The following is a 13,479-nucleotide window of genomic DNA, read 5'->3' as shown; positions in this document are numbered from 1 at the left end:
TTTACTGCTTCTATTTCACTTCTGGTTGGATGCTAAACTGAATTTCGTTGTCTCTGTACTTGAACTCTGTGCAATGACAAAGTTGAATCTAATGAAATGTAATGTAATGTAATGTAGTCTAATCCAGTATAATATAATATAATATATTATAATAAAAGACAACATAATATTGTAGAATAGAATAGAAGTAAGAGATTTATAAATTTGACATGACAATGACAAAGTACTTATATTATATATTATATTATAGAATAGATTACAGTTTAATATAATATAGTAGTGTATAGTAGAGTGGAGTGGAGTAGAGTAAAATAATCTGTCAGGGTTAGGGTTAGAGTTCGGATTTGGGTTAGGGCTACAACTCTTATATATAAACCAGACATTTCTATATGACTATTCATTTGTCTATATATAATATAGTATAACATAATATCATATCATATCATATAATACAATATATTTCTGTTCTAGAGGAGTCACACTTCAGAATTTCAAAGTTAAAGTCCAACTTTTGTACCCTGAACGCGTCAAGCATTTGACTGTATCAATTCAGAGAATTTAAACGTTATGGACGCTAGCGTCTCCTACAGACTCAGAGGTTTTAGTAATTATGAAATAGCTCAAATCACTTGTGTGACTTTCTTTCTAGATTTTTTTTTCTCCTGTACCTTTCCTTCCGTGCTTTTTTCTAATGTTTTTTATTTGCCCTTATTCGTTTGGTGTTTTATTAGTATTAAATTACACGGGCGCGCACACACACACACACACACACACACACGTACACACACACGCACACACACACACACACACACACACACACACAGTATATACAGTATGTATAGCTTTGCCTATCTTCCTGTTGATGAAACCATTCTAAAGTTCTTGTGAAAAAAGTTGCACAATTTTCACAAGATTTGAATATATTAAAAAGAAGAAAGTAAAACAAATGAACAGGACATAAACAAAATAAAATAATATGTTTCTATATGTTTCTGGTCCACAGGAACATATAGCTAACATATAGCCCCTATAATCAATGCAGACCAGTCGTGGAAGTTGACATTTTTCAAAACATATTTATTTTGGCATCATAAAAAGTAAGTTCAGTCTGTCCAGTACAATGATGTTATATACTTTTTTTCCCCTTTTGGATGAAGGGGATAGGGGGAAGGTGGGGGAAGGGGAGGGGGATAAAAAGCGCCAAATCGGCAGGTTGAGAGGGCTCGCTTGCAACTACACCGGATGCCCAGCAGCGGTCGCTCACTTGCTGGAGGAGGTGAGGTTGAAGCATCCTCTCTGGTGGAACTGCATATCCCTGACGCGACGCATGGACTGGATCTGGGGCTGGAAGGCGCAGAACTCGTTGTAGTGTCTGTAGTCACCGCACTCAAACAGGTACTGGTAGCCTCTGTATCCAGGGTACTGGTAACCCACCCACCTGAGAGGGGAAGAGAGCATTGTAGGTCATGCATATTTGAGGTCATTCATATTCTTAATTGTCTCCAAACTGTCATTATTGCATTATTGCTATTGTCATTATTGCATTATTTCCCCCCATTTCCCATGTAAATCACAGGTCTAGCTGTACACTACAGTCCCTAGTCCATTTAAACCCCTAACAGTGGATCTCCATAATATAGAATAGAGTGTGTTCAGTGTGTATTATGTGTACTTACACTCCTCCGGGCACCCTCACGCTGCCCACTCTGTCAGTGAAGCCGTGCGCCCACAGGGTGGGCACGTCATCCTCCTGGATCTCCATCTTGTTGCCCTTGAAGTCGGAGAGCTCAAACAGGCAGATCTTGTGCTCCAGGCTGTCCTGCAGAGAGGGAGAAAGCAACCAAATAGAAGTGTGAGAGGGGGTAACCTATAGGAAAGCATGTGTCGTCGCTTTGCTTATGTGTTTTGCCATCGGTATACTTTATCATAATACTTTATTCGGGGCTTACCATGCGGATGGGCCTGAGGGACATGAGGCAGTCGCTGCGGTAGGAGTTGCTCCAGGTATCCCAGCGAGGATACTCTCCCTTCTCCAGGATGAACATCTCCCCACGGAAGTTAGTCTGCTCAAAGGCAACAAAGCTGAAGGGGGGCGGGAGTAAGGGGTGGGGGTGTGGGCAGGGGTGGGGGGGTGGGAAGAAGAAGTGGGGGGGGGGGGGTGATGGGGGAGGGGGCAGTTGGGGTGGCGGTGCGAGAGTGTTGAGAGTGGAAAAAATTAAAGTAAAGTTATTGATGCAGTCTGTCAGTAGTAAGAGTGTGTGTGCGTGTGTGTGTGTGGGCGTCTGCGTGTGTGTGTGTGTGTGTGTGTGTGTGTGTGTGTGTGTATATCCACTTACGGGCCGCACTCCACGATGATACTGCGCACTCTGTCCATGCCCCGGTCGCACACGTTCATGCACTCGTTCTGGATCTCGATCATCCTGCCCTGGAAGTTCTCCTGGTCGAACATCATCATCTGGAAAGCACAGACGACATGAGATTTAGTCGGTTGTCAATGAGGGCAGGGCTATAATAAGCTTTAATATTTACACTGTAGTCTCATGAAGTTATAGATAGATAGATAGATAGATAGATAGATAGATAGATAGATAGATAGATAGACTTACTCTGAAGGATCCCACACCGGGCTCTCCGGTCTTGGTGGCCTTGCTGGTGGCAGCGGGGGCAGGGGCTCCCTTGTCCTTGGCATCGGTGCCCTGGCTAGAGGCGGACTTGGTGGTCTGGGACATGGTTAGGGGCTTGAAGAGATCTGGAGGGACGGTGAAACAGGGCAAACCTTTCAAAAAGACAGTGGATCGGTGGAAAGCGCGACACAACTCAGAGTTTGAAAGGGCGCGTGTAGCAGAAAGATCTGTCTCAGCCCAGAAAATGGCCACTGGTGGACGTTAGGTAAAGGGAAAGTATGTGTTTGTGTGTCAACGGGAGGCAAGAGAGATCCAACATCCCATGAGCTGGCTAGTTTTTGTAGCTTGTGGATACAAGTCTATAGGCCTGGGTCGGTTCTGAGGGGATTTTCCCGGGTATTATGGGCTGGGAAGAGGGCCCCCCCGGTTCCCCTCGCTGTACTAGCCAGGACAGTGTGTTTCTGTGTCTGTGTCCGTGTGTCCTTACCTGCGTTAGTACGGCTCGCAGTGCGATGTGAGGGAGGCAGGCTCGTGCTGGTGCCTCCACCGACACGCTCTAGCTTTTATACTCTGGCAAAGGCCAAACATAGAGGCTAACGACACAATAGAAAGCCTCTCGTCATCACAGTCGGGGTATTCCAAAAAGCCAGCGGGCCAGCCTCATAGCCTAGAAACCCCACTGGCCCCACACACGCCACATGCCTGTAAGCAGTTTGCGATTAAAGGAAAGGCCTGAGGTCAGCGCTTTGGCTGCGTTGGTGAGGTAGGGCTACGGGCCATAGTCGGAGATTGGAAAAGAGGAATTCAGAGTCCAGACACGGCACGAAGAGTTAATCTTTCCTCACGCTATTACACAGCTTGCCTATGCCCGCGCACACCAATTCCACACAACGCGATGATCATTCTTCATATTCCAGTCGGAAGATATTCAAGATTATAAATGACAATTAATCAACTAAGGTATATGTAATATAATTTATAAAACACAAAAAATATTGAAATAATATACAAAAATAATACACATGCATATTGCATGTTATGCATTGATAATAATAAGTAATGGATGTTTAATTTTTATTATGTATTTGCATTTTAGCTACCTTTGATCAACCAAAAGGTTCTGCAAAAAACAAGTCAAAAGGATTTACTGTAACTGCGCCTTAAAGGATAGGCTCACTATTTTTCAACTCAGCCTTTATTAGAATTCATAGTACTTTTATAGTATTGATAAACTTACCACTTACCTACTGTCACTCAAAACATGATTAAAAAATACGCTAAGAATGACTTTAATGTGAGTCTCCCATTTTTGAAAGGGAGATGTCATGTTTTTATATGGGTTCAAAACTACTGCCTTGACATTGACTGCATTGAGGCACAGAGAAGCTGCAGCAGAGTGGAAGGTTTCTCACTATGCTTCAATGCAAATCCAAGGGGGCAATCGTTTAACCCCTGAAAAACATGTTACATCTTTTTCGAAAACGGGAAAGTCACAATATAGTCAGGCAGTCTTGATTTGTTATACAGAATAAAAATGATCACAAACCGTGCATTTGATTCATTTTTTTCAGGGTTTTACCCACTCTTTTTCACTTGTGAAAAATCAGCAAGGGTCAGAGACTTAAAACAGGAAGCTGCGCCGCTTCATGTTGGCAACTTGTTGTAGAAAACGTTACACTTTGGATGTACTGGTACAATTTCAAAAAGTTGTTTTGAATTAAATGTGATATTATCGTTACTCAAAACATGATTAAAAATACACTAAGAAACTTGTGACTTTAATGTGAGTTGTTTTTTTCTTCGTTTTTCAAAAGGAGATTTTATGTTTTTATAAGGCTTCAAAAATATTGACTGCATTGAAGTACAGTGAGAAGCTGCAGCAGAGTGTTAAGTTTCTCACTAGTGATGTTGTGCTATGAACAGTTACTGTATAAATGATAGGAACCAATATAATATAATATAATTTAATATCATATCATATCATATCATATCATATCATATCATACCATATCATATCATATCATATCATATGAGATTATATAATATGATATTATATTATATTATACTATATGTTATTATATTATACTACATTAAATTAATATATAATTATATTCCATTATATAATACTATATGATATGATATGATATGATATGATATGATATGATATTATATTATATTATATTATATTATATTATATTATATTATACTATATGTTATTATATTATACTACATTAAATTAATATATAATTATATTCCATTATATAATACTATATGATATGATATGATATGATATGATATGATATTATATTATATTATATTATATTATATTAAATTATACTATATTGGCACCACTGCCTCACTGTACTGTATGTAGCATACTGTGCTGCAAGTTACTGTATCACTGATCTGGATTACTGCATACTGCACTGTATGCTGTTCTGTTTGGTGTTACTGTATAGCTGTGTCATACTGTTGTATACTGTACTGTATATTTCCATATTCACTTTATTCACATGCACTTTACTGCACATATCCGTAAATACAAATAGCCTATCCCATATACATAACTATATTCCCTTTACTTCTATTTTGTACCCCCACTCTGTATTACATTTTTGAGTCTTGTTTTATTTTTATTTTATTTATATTATTCTATTCACTAACTGCGTTATGTTTTAGGAATCAGTTCGTTTCAGTTAGTTAGTGAGGTAGGAATTAGATTAGCTACTATGTTCGGTTTAGAAACTATTGTGCATAATCTCCGGGTGCGTTGCAAAGACATTTCACTGCATATATGTATGAACGTATGTATATGCATGTGACAAATAAACCTCTTAGATTGAATCTGGAATTTTATGATATGATATGATATGATATTATATGATAATTTAGGCTTGACAAATAGTGAACCTACCCTTCATGGTGAAGGCAGGAGTAGTTTTTTTTGTTTAATCTTATTTTTATTTTTTTTGCAATTTAGGATTCTAATCATCTGTAATCCAGTTGCAAGGATTTGGATTTACAGAAAATTGAAAAAATAGATTAGGGTTAGAGTTATATCATGTAGGTGGCAATTATTTTCAATCCAAAGGCAAAATGTTTATATATGTTTATATATATTTTTACACACACATATTTATACACACACATACACACACACACACACACACACACACACATATATATATATATATGCCCAAGTTCTGAGGGGACATTATACCACATGTTATCCTTGTATGCTTTAGTATACCTGCATTGGCAAACATCAGAGAGCTTCTGTAATTCGTTTGTTCATGTTCCTCCTTCGTCTCAACGGTAAGTTTCGATCTGATTGACGTAGACCAATTACCATTCCATTGATGGCCGATCATTTGTGACATTTTGCTTGAGGCACATGTTTTGTTTTATCATTCAGATTCAGATTCAGATTTCAATGTTGAATGTAACTTTGTATTTTGCCGCACTTTGTAATTGAATTTATCTATCTATCAATCTATCTATCTATCTATCTATCTATCTATCTATCTATCTATCTATCTATCTATCTATCTATCTGTCTATCTATCTATCTATCTATCTATCTATCTATCTATCTGTCTATCTATCTATCTATCTATCTATCTATCTATTTGTTTGTTTGTTTGTTTGTTTGTTTGTTTGTTTGTTTATGTCCGTATTTATTTATCTAAGCTTCTGTGACGCACTTTGATTTGCATCTCCTGTGGGAATTGTGCTATACAAATAAAGTTGATTATTATTACTATCATTATTATTATTACTGTTGTTGTTGTTGTTGTTATTATGGCATCAGGGAGACCAATAATCAAATTGGTCTCCTCGCTCATGGTACTGTGATACTGTGGCATGTGACATGATACTGTGGCGTCGGCACTTCTAGCCCTTCTATAGACGGCCCGTGCTTTTGTCGGGGTAGACAAAAAAAAAAAAAAGAAAAAAAGAAAAAGGAAAGCCCCCCACCCCACCCACACCCCCATCTGCTGACCCGCGGCTTTTCGAGCATGGCCTCCTGCCAGGGGAGGCTTTAAAAGGGTGGGGGCCTGTGCCTCCACTCACTCAAACCAGGACATCCGAAGGGCATCGAAGCAAGGTGAGTCCCCGTCCCCTCCGCCGCCCGCTGAACGGCCGGCGCAGTCCGGGGGTCCCACACACTCTCACACACGCCACTGTCCCCCACAAGCCCTCATGTATAACGCGCCGCCCACCCGCGGGCTCCGGGGGGCCCGAAGGCGCTGCTGTTGGGGATATCGACACCGGCGAGGAAACGATCTCTGCAGCTAAAAAAAAAACTTTTTTTTTAAAAGGGCAAGAAAGAAAGTAATACTGTGGTAAAATGGAGAAAGTCTGTATCCTCTGACTTTCCACACGGATGCTTTTTAGATTAGTGATAGTCAAATACAATCATTTTGCCAAATGCAACACGGCTGTAAAAGGTAATTTGACATTTCAGTACTTTGGCCATTTTAGTCATTTGCGTTTCGGGCTTTTTTTTTTTAATGACCATTATGTAGAACTCCACCCCACACAGTGAGGAATACAGCAGCCTTGACAATGGATCCCTGATGCATTGTGTTGCAACTTCCCATGAGAACTACTCTTGGATATTGCAGACCAGCAGTCTTACCTCATACTTACCTTTCTAACTTATTTGGTCAGCTTTGTAAGAAAAAAAAACTTGTCAGCCTTTTCCCCCCGCTGGTTTTCTTTACAGGTGTTTTACTTTACTTGTGTTCACCATCTTTTCCGTATTTCACAGCCAAGATGACTCACCATTGCACCAAGTTTTCTGGCCACTGGAAGGTGAGTTTGTGGTTCACTAAAACCAGTTAATCAATGAATATCACATGAAGTAATATCATGTAAAGTAATATGGTGTCATAGAATAATATAATGTAAATAAATATTTTTTTCACATATTGTTCATCTAGAAATGGTAAAATCTACTCTTTGCTGTGTTCTGTTGGAATAAAATGCATAAGCTAAGCCAGTTCTGCACCGTCATAACTTTGTCATAACTGTTTCGGTGTTAATATATCAATATGTTGACTGCATCGAATCAATCTTCGTCCTTCAGTTAAATTTCCAAAAAAAGTAAATGCTCTTTTTTTCCCGTCAGATCATCGTCTTCGACGAGGAGTGCTTCCAGGGCCGTCGCCATGAGTTCACCTCCGAGTGCTGCAATGTTATGGAGTTTGGCTTCGAGACTGTGCGCTCCATGAGGGTGGAGAGTGGAGCGTAAGTTCTTCAAAGCAGATCAAATAACTATCAAATAGCAGCATCCGTATCAGGAAAAATGGGCTTGAGCGTTATTTGTTGGGGTAAACCCATGCATGCACCTGTTTGTAGCTACAACCGCAGGCCAGGTTCAGTGAGATTGAGTGGGGTTTAGGACTCCAGGTGAACACCATCGGGCATGGATCGGTTCATTTACGGAGAAAGGAAAAACAGGAGATTGCGATGTGAAGATGTACAGTCTAACCTCCCAGTTTCTCCCCTTCTCTGTAGCTGGGTGGGTTATGAGCACGCCTCCTACCAGGGCCAGCAGTTCGTCCTGGAGAGGGGAGAGTACCCCCAATGCGACGCCTTCGGGGGCAGCAACGCCTACCACATCGAGAGGATGACCTCCTTCAGGCCCATCGCCTGTGCCGTGAGTGTCTTCCGTCTCAATAATTTGTTTCAATAATGCCACCATCCCTGCCTTGTTAACTTGTGTTTGTCATCAAACTAAGAGCCTGCTTTTTTTTGGCCCGTCCAGAACCACAGAGAGTGCCGAATGACCATCTACGAGCGCGAGAACTTCCTGGGCCGTAAGGGCGAGCTGAGCGACGACTATCCCTCCCTCCAGGCCATGGGATGGTGCAACAACGAAGTGGGCTCCCTCAGGGTCCAGTCTGGAGCGTGAGTGTCCACATAAAAAAAAACCCCACTGCAATTCCAAATAATGTCATCTTTTCTCACCCGTTACTTTGTATATGCGATCCGCCTTGAATCGTTCTCCTTTGGTGTTTCGCAACCCTTTCACAATTCCCCCCATTTCCGCTTCCCTCTCACTTTCTCTGTCTCTGCTTTCTCAACAGATTTGTGTGCTACCAGTACCCTGGTTACCGTGGATACCAGTATATCATGGAGTGTGATCGTCACTGCGGCGAGTACAAACACTTCAGGGAGTTTGGCTCCCACTCCCAGACCCCTCAGATCCAGTCCATCCGTCGTATTCAGCAGTAACCACCCCCAGCCCCGACGCACCCATCCCCACCATCCGACGCAACCCCTTCACCATGAACCCCTCTCCGCTCCCCAGTGCTGAATAAACTGTCTTTCTTAAACCTTACTGATTTCCTTGCATGCATCTGCTTCCCTTGAAATATCTGTGCTCATGGAGGTTGCGCATTAAGGTGTACATTTGATGGTTTTGAAGACATTTTATAATCCAGTCCAAAATACCTACCCATTAGGGTCGCTTAATACGATGGTTCAATTTGGTATACCATAAAATATGTGATATGAGGCAAATATTAGTCACCAACCACATCACTGGGCCATTAATTCACCTGGGTGCATATGCCAATACGTGCGCCACTGTATTCCGACCCAATTTGACCGCCATAGTGTCTAAACTAATTAAAATCTAAAAATTAAATCATAAGGTCAAGAAATTGTTTGGCTACCTTTCGACAGGGCTCAAACAATAAACGGGGAAGAGGAGAGAATGAAAAAAAAAATTAAAAGCATTTCCCAAGCAGATACTAAGATAGTAATGAACCAGATGGAGTGATAATGTTTCGTGTATTGACAACGATAACATAAAAAACATATCATGGAGATGAACAATGCAGCTTACGACTGCAATAAAATCCGTTTTACACTGCTTACAAATCAGATTGAGAGAATATATTATATATTATAGACAATATACTATATTATATATTATTTATTTCATATAAATATATATATATATAATATATATATATAATATATCAATGTCATATATAAATGCGGTTTCATAGTAATATTTCCCGTAAGAAAAAAAATCCTTGTGTAATATTTTTTTTTCATTCTTTATTATTATTATTATTATTATGATTATACTATAAAGATTTTGTTGCTGATCAAGCAGCCTTACCTTTGACGGTCGGGAGGTGACGCTACGTTTCCACAAATTCCAGCTCATGATACGCATGAAATAAAAACACCGTTTAACAACTTTATGACACGCATCGCGATTGAAGCAGCAGTGTTACGGGACGGAGCGGGTTTAAAGTTACACATTAGTCCGTAAAACGATGTTTGTGGCTAATTATTGTATCGCTCGCAGTGGGCCGTGTCGCCCCCCCCCCCCCGTCCACTGGGAGAGAGGTTACCGCTGATGACGCGAGACTTGGGCCAGTTTTGGTTTTTGAGTTGCGTGTGTTTTGGAAGGAAACCGCTCGGCAAAACTGTCCAGTCAAAACGGTCTATATATATATATATATATATTGTATATATATATAAATATATATTTATGAGAAATAAAAAATAAAAAAAAGTTTCAAATTCATTGTTTATTCAAATGATCTCAACTGTGCGCCCAAGTGAACTCTGTGAGGTAAAAATATGTTTCGTCATATATATATGGGAAAATGTTGTTTATCCAAAGAGTATAGAATATATGTATATATGTATATATATGTATGTATATATGTATGTATGTGTGTGTATATATATATATATAAATATATACGCACATATATATCTTCTTCCTCTCTCTCTCTCTCTCTCGCTCTCTCTCTCTCTCTCTATATATATATATATATATATATTCCATATACATTATTATATATATTATCAATGAAGTTGTGCTTAGTATATGTATATGGAATATAGGTTATGTATGTATGCATGTACATGTGTGCGTGCGGGCGCGCGTGTGTGTGTGTGTGTGTGTGTGTGTGTGTGTGTGTGTGTGTGTATGTACAATTTACAAAAAGCAATGTCAAAGTGAGGATCAGTCCGACTTCGGTATTTCATATTATGTGGTCAAGAAATGCTTTGCCAGTAAATATACACGAAAAAACAACAACACATTTTTCTTTGGGAAAAGAACTCACGCCACACACACACACACACGGTTCCGCTTCGCCGCGGTCACGCTCCAGCTCCGCGTTTTGCGAGCAGCTCCGCCGCAGTGGGAGGAAGTCGAGTGGAGCCACAAAGCGGAGCGAGCAGAGCGGAGCAGGCAGCGCGGCTCGGCTCGGCACGGCTCGGCTAGCCCCCCCCCTAAAAAAAACAACAACAACCCCCTCCTCCCTCCCTCCCTCCCTCCCTCCCACAAAAAAAAAACAAAACAACAAAGCGAAACCCACCGAGGCGGATTCCGGCGTCACGTGTAGACCGTGCCATATTGGACCGTCCGTGGGGAGCGGGACGCAGCCGTTCGCCGCGGAGCAGGACGGAAAGAAGGGGAAGGCTGCTCCGCTGGGTTCGCGGCAGCCGAGCAGTGGCTCACCCTAGCCGGGGTTTGACGGAACCGCTCGACGCGTGCTCGGTTCCTCGTTTTTTTTTTTTGGAGGATTCGCAGAGACTACGCGAGGGCGTTAGTTCGCGGTCGTATTCGGGACTGAAGTTGGCGACTCGACCATCTCCTGGTTTCTCTCGGAGCTTCCCCCACCGCCGCCGCCTCCCCGCCCTCCATCCCGCGTCACATTGTCAGTAGCTCGCCGCCGCTGGCTCTCCAGGCGAGGAGGAACCCACCCCCCACCTCCCCTCGATCCCCCGACGCTCGGGGGGGGGAACGGAAAGCAACGATGGATTATTTTATCACAACACTTTGGACCATCTCCTTGAACGTCCGGGCGTAATAAGCATTTGATAGTCGCGTTCTCCCCTGTCCCAGGTTGGCGGAGCTGGCGCGCTGCACACGATTAGGCGAACCCGGTGAAAGCGACCCGGCTTAGCGACCGAGCACGCTGCCCGCCGCCGGGACCTTCGGGGGCAATTGAGACGCCGCGTTAAAGCGATTCCGACGGGATTACCCGACTGGGGGGGGGGTGGGGCGGGGTGGGGGGTATTCTTTACCCGTCGGGGCTAACCAGTTAGCCGCCGCGCCGCCTCCACTAGTCGCGGTGGTAGCCAGCCAGGCAGCTAGCTAGCTAGCACACCAGCAGACTGACTGGCCGAACGTTGTTATTCCCGACAGTCCCACGGCCAGGCAGGAGTAGTCCACGCACACGGTAGGGGGGGGCGGGGGAGTCGCATGTGGCTGGTTGTCTCGCGTGTGCCCTTCTTCGCCGGGCTGGAAGCGGCGCCTTCCCCCTCGGGCTGAAAAGCGTCGTTCGTCGGGCGACATTTTCTGCGATAAAAGGGAGCCTGCTTCACAGGAAGCCCACGGCAACGTAAACAGCGGTGCTGCGTGGATCTCCCGAGCTCGAGGTCTTTTTTTTTTTTTTCTACACGTGTGTCGATTTTGTTTTCCTTTGCTTCCATGGTCAGTGACGATCGACGGACACAATAACACCAGGACCTAGGAAGTCATCGACGAGGGACCTGTAGGATTTTACGTGACACACCACACCACCATCTACCTGGTTTGCGTGGGGGATATATACCATCTCCAAACGTGGCTTATATTTTCTTTTCTTTCGTGAGCTGCACCACCACCCTTTCTAGTAAATGGGATTATATCGACGACGCGACCCCCCCCCGACGATTCCACACGGAGACACCGATGTCTTTCCCCACGAACGTCCCCGTTTCCGTCGCCATGGTAGTTTGACGCCACGCCGATGAGCCCCTGACGGCTGGCCTCGTCTACCGGACGCTCGCTCGCTTTATTTATTTATTTTTGTTATTTTATTTTTGCCCAACCCCACCCCTCGCGAACCCTTCTCGGGCAGATATCCATCGTATCGATCTGGTCCGTGTCTCCCCCCCCCCGTCCCCCCGTCCGCCCGTCCGTCCGTCCATCCACCCATCCCGCCACCTCCCATCCCGGAGCTTGAAGATGGCGGACCTCGAAGCGGTGCTCGCCGATGTCAGCTATCTGATGGCGATGGAGAAGAGCAAGTCCACTCCGGCGGCGCGGGCGAGCAAGAAGATCATCCTCCCCGAACCCAGGTAACGCCGCAGCCTTCCTCCGGGGCTCCCGCGTCGCGCCGACAGCCTTCCCGGTGTAGGATGTCATGGGGGCCCCATCTAAAATCCAAACGCGCCCCCGCTCCCCCCACGGCTACTATGGAACTTGGTGTAAGATGACATAGTTCTACCGACATTCGCATTAACGACAGATTATGGTAAAGCCACGACAGTGTGTTTACCTTGATACTCTAACGCGGTAATCTCCCCGGGCGAGATAAATCCTCGGTAGCTATGTCACTATTTTCACCGAATTCCCCGGTATTCGCGGGATCGGACGTAATTCAGTCTGAGAACCGTTCCGTAAATCACATTTTCTATTATGTTGCTATAAACGTCATTATGTGCAGTTGCCCCAGCTTCTACCGTCTAAGATTGTGCAACTAGACGAATATGCCAATTATTGATAGATTCACATGAAGATTAAATTACACTTTGCTCCAAACTCCCATCAACACCATAGGGGTTGAATTTTCAAATGTTAAATGAGTTCCCGGTCATGGGTTTGAATCCGCAGGCCACAACTGTCCAGAATATGGATATGACAAATTTGTTTTTGAGATATATGTGTGATACTTGTTTTTGGGTGTGTTTTATTTTATTTATTTTTTACGAAAATGTACTGTGGATTTTACTTTCACCAGTGGCGTCTCAACTGCAAGTGTTTACATTTCAGAATGTAAGAAAGCAGGGCCCGGTAGTCAGAGGCTTTGTTTACGTCTCGCTG

At 43.2% G+C, this 13,479-nt stretch overlaps 3 protein-coding genes across 4 annotated transcripts in view; 2 read left to right on the top strand and 1 right to left on the bottom strand.

The window, feature by feature from the left end:
* Nucleotides 1-1,260: 1,260 nt before the first annotated feature.
* Nucleotides 1,261-9,843, bottom strand: crybb1 (crystallin, beta B1; the record flags this gene model as incomplete). Of its 2 annotated transcripts, none has more annotated exons than XM_080017379.1 (6): nt 9,766-9,843; nt 2,607-2,749; nt 2,337-2,455; nt 1,950-2,082; nt 1,677-1,819; nt 1,261-1,438 (listed from the first exon to the last, which is right to left on the bottom strand). In XM_080017379.1, exons 2-6 carry the CDS (start codon nt 2,727-2,729, stop codon nt 1,261-1,263), a joined length of 696 nt encoding a protein of 231 aa, XP_079873505.1. In that variant the 5' UTR covers nt 2,730-2,749; nt 9,766-9,843. The 2 variants fall into 2 exon arrangements, with proteins under 2 accessions (XP_079873505.1, XP_079873504.1); XM_080017378.1 differs by lacking the exon at nt 9,766-9,843 and adding an exon at nt 3,112-3,160.
* cryba4 (crystallin, beta A4) lies at nt 7,404-8,867 on the top strand (the record flags this gene model as incomplete). Its single annotated transcript, XM_080017380.1, has 5 exons — nt 7,404-7,442; nt 7,759-7,877; nt 8,148-8,289; nt 8,398-8,540; nt 8,720-8,867. The coding sequence occupies 5 exons, from the start codon at nt 7,404-7,406 to the stop codon at nt 8,865-8,867; spliced, it is 591 nt and encodes a 196-aa protein (XP_079873506.1).
* Nucleotides 9,844-12,621: 2,778 nt separating the features above from the next.
* The window catches only part of grk3 (G protein-coupled receptor kinase 3), a gene marked incomplete at both ends in the record, with an annotated part of 40,730 nt that continues 39,872 nt past the window's right edge, over nt 12,622-13,479 (top strand). Inside the window, one exon of the mRNA XM_080017319.1 lies at nt 12,622-12,734. Coding sequence (XP_079873445.1) covers nt 12,622-12,734 — 113 coding nt within the window. The remainder of the gene's footprint in view (nt 12,735-13,479) is intronic.

This window comes from Zeus faber (assembly GCF_960531495.2).
Source record: "Zeus faber genome assembly, chromosome: 17".
Lineage (NCBI taxonomy): Eukaryota > Metazoa > Chordata > Actinopteri > Zeiformes > Zeidae > Zeus > Zeus faber.
The sequence above is the reverse complement of the archived record's forward strand: the minus strand, read 5'-3'. Positions and strand labels throughout refer to the sequence as shown.